The 3,411-nt window shown below is 36.9% G+C and overlaps 1 protein-coding gene across 1 annotated transcript; it reads left to right on the top strand.

Moving 5' to 3' along the window:
* The first annotated feature begins 1,859 nt into the window (after nt 1-1,859).
* Nucleotides 1,860-2,792, top strand: LOC114762097 (protein SRC2-like). Its single transcript, XM_028951558.1, has one exon. It carries the CDS (start codon nt 1,962-1,964, stop codon nt 2,763-2,765), a length of 804 nt encoding a protein of 267 aa, XP_028807391.1. The 5' UTR covers nt 1,860-1,961; the 3' UTR covers nt 2,766-2,792.
* Nucleotides 2,793-3,411: the final 619 nt, after the last annotated feature.

The raw sequence follows: 3,411 nt of genomic DNA, 5'->3' as shown, positions 1-3,411 counted from the left end.
ATTAGTTTAGATAGAAAGCGGTTTCACCTCAATATAAATTCAAATTTTGAGAAACGTATTTATTATGAGGACTTCAACCTTAATGCTTACAACCGATTGAGATTAGTTTCAACTACAAAGTGGCTTTAGGATACTCTGAGTTATATTAATTTTCTACATAATTGCTAAATAAAAATTTTAAAGTTGATTAAACTGTAATCTAATTCAATATGATTTACAAAGTCTATATGTAATACTTTCTAGTGTATAAAAAAAAACCAGTAAGTGTACATACTACAGTATAAAATTTTTTGACAAACTTTTGGCAATAGAGCAAGACTTAAAAAATCAATTGTTGTATATTTATTTCTATAATAAAGATATTAAATTAAGATTTTCATGAAATGAGAGGGAATGGAGAGTGTATCCAAATTTTCTTGCTATAAATAATAAACACTATTATAAACACCTCTTTAAAAAAAATAAAAATAAGAAAGGACTCTAGATTGGAGAGTGTATCCAAATTTTCTTGCTATAAATAATAAACACTATTATAAACACCTCTTTAAAAAAAAATAAAAATAAGAAAGGACTCTAGATCTGCCCAGGGCGATAAACAATCACTTAAGCCGCAGCTTTCCTGGTTTATTCCCTTCCCTGGATGATACTTCCCCCTTTCAGCCTACTGCCTACCTTACTTACAATCCCTCCGCTTAATTCTGTTTTTTTTTTTTAAATTAATAGACAAAATCCTTCCGCTTAATTTTAACGATGATAAATTAAAATAGGGGATTTTACGGGAAAATGAAAAACAAAAAAGACTGATAATTAGGGTGCATGGTTTTGGAAGATTAGACAACAAAAGGGTATTGAAGAAAAAGGTCAAAAAGAAAATAGGATGGGAAAAACATGCCGTAGGATTAAAAGCCACCAGGGTTGGCAGTTAGTTGTAAACATATCAAGCAGTCAAGCCACCATGGTTGGCAGTTAGTTGTAAACCTACCAAGCAGTCATCTGACTAGTCTGATTTAAACAGATTGATTAAACTGAATTTAAGTTTTTTTTTTGTTAAGTATGAAATAACGTTGTTTTACTTTTAGCCAAATAAAAATAGCAGTGAATTATATTTTAGAAATATTCAACTTACTCATAAAGTACTCCTTTGGTCCTTAATATATAACTCAATTCTTGAGTTAATTTTAGTTTTAAATATAAGACCTATTTCTCATATTTATCAATTTTCTTTAAATTATTTCTCAACCATAATCAAGTAGAAAAGGGAGAATGGGTATTAAGAAAGATGATTATGGTGTTTTAGAAAAAATTTGTCACTTTTCTTATAATTAACTAACTTACCTAATTTCGTTAATTTAATCAAATTAATTAAATGAGTTTTATATTAAGAAGCAGAGGAGTAATACATTTCATTTTCTACTTAAATTTATTCTTTTTAGGGTTATATAAATATTTCTGCACATTTTAATTTTTGACCATGTTTCTACACATTTTAATTAAATTAAATTATTTTTCATGTTTACATCCACATCAGAAACAATATCCTATATTTTAATTAAAATTGGTTTTTTTCATCCAACTTAATTAAAATTGGTTTGATTTACGGCCTTCTTCAGTCTTTTTTAAGACTTGTTTGGATTGGCTTATAAATATTTTTTAAATATAATTTACAGAATACAAGATAAATATGTAAGAAGCATTTTACCTCGACTTACGTAAATTTATTTAAAAATCTATTTTGAATGGAAGTCCAAATATAACTTTAATTTTGGGTACCTTCAAGAGTTTAGGTCCGTTACCAAGGAAATATTCCTAATCCTGTAATTATCTTAATAAACCAGGGCCAAACAATGCCGCCGTTCACCTTCATCACTCATGACTCGCCCATAAAATCCCGAATCACCCGACTGGTTTTTCACATCCTAACTCCTTGGTGATTAAACACTTCTTCTTCTCCAACCACATCGATGGGTTCTCGCTACGAGGTAGAAGTTAAGATCGAATCTGCCAAAAACCTGAAGAACGTGAACTGGCGTCACGGCCCCAATCGCCCGTACGCCGTCGTTTGGGTTGACCCCAAGAACAAGTGCTCCACGAAGGTCGACGAATCTGGCGATACCGACGCCTATTGGGATGAAACCCTCCGCATCCCTTTGCCTTCTGGTCCCATTGAGGACCTCACTCTCTACATCGACGTCGTCCACGCCGGCTCCGAGGAGGACACCAAGCCGCTCATTGGCTCGGCTAAGCTTAAGCTCGACGAGGTTCTTCAAGAGGTCGGAATCGGCGATCGCGCCACCCGTAGCTTGACCCTCAAGCGACCGTCGGGAAGGCCACAAGGTAAGGTAGACGTGGGAGTTTCGATCAGAGAAATAGGCTACCCTGCGCCTGGTTTGTATTACACTCCCCCTTACGGAGTACCACCGTCGTCGGGATCGCGTGATTACTACGGAGCACCGCCGCAAGATCCATACTATTCAGCGCCGCCACCGGCTGGGTACCCATACAGCGGATACAATGCGCCGTCGCAGCCCCCAATGGCCTACGGACAGCCGAATTACAGTTATGATCAGGGGAGTCAGCCGGCGTATGTACGGGAGGAGAAGAAGAGCAAGTTTGGTGGGATGGGGACGGGATTGGCTGTGGGCGCAGTGGCTGGAGCTTTGGGTGGACTCGCACTTGCAGAAGGATTTGATGCTTTGGAGGATCATGCTGCAGACGAAGCCGCAGAGAAAGTCGAGGAGGATCTTGCTAGTGGAGACGACTTCTAGAAGGAAGCATGGTCCAGCTTGATTGTCAATGGTCCAGCTTGATTGTCAATAAAGTCTTTTGAATGGTTTTTTTCTTCCCCCCCTCCCTTCCTGGGTGGAAGGCGCCTTTGAAATATTATCTTGGGAAAATTTCAATAAAGGACTGCAGAAGACAATTTATATCAGTCAAAGACTAAAACTTTCTGAAATCTCACTGTAGGACTAAGGGACCAAATTAAAATTAAAATTTAGAATGAGATTACAATAATACCCCTCCCTTTTTATTTTATTGAAAAATAAATATTTACCGGAGTTACTGTTCCGGCCACCGCAAGTCGGAGCGGTGGTCGCTGGCGAGAGTCCGGCCACCGGTGGCCGGAATGAACTCATGACCCCTTGGCACACCAAAAGGCTTGTAACCACCAAGCTAAGCAACCCATTCAATCATAAGATGCAAATAAAACTATATATAACAAAACAAACACAACTGTCCAAATATAAGTGAACAAGTGAAATTTGATGGTTCACAGGTGGAATTCCGCAATTTACAACAAAAATTAGGCAATTTACAAATAACATAATAGAAGTCATAACCCCAAATGCAAGTGTCTAAGTGCAAATGAGCAAGTGAAATTTGAAGATTTACAATAAAAGTTTATGGATTTAC

This window comes from Neltuma alba, unplaced genomic scaffold, assembly GCF_004799145.2.
Source record: "Neltuma alba isolate B1F8T4 unplaced genomic scaffold, ASM479914v2 tig00011193_pilon, whole genome shotgun sequence".
In the NCBI taxonomy this organism is placed as follows: Eukaryota; Viridiplantae; Streptophyta; class Magnoliopsida; order Fabales; family Fabaceae; genus Neltuma; species Neltuma alba.
Note: the sequence above shows the minus strand (reverse complement) of the source record. Positions and strands in the feature narration are given on the sequence as shown.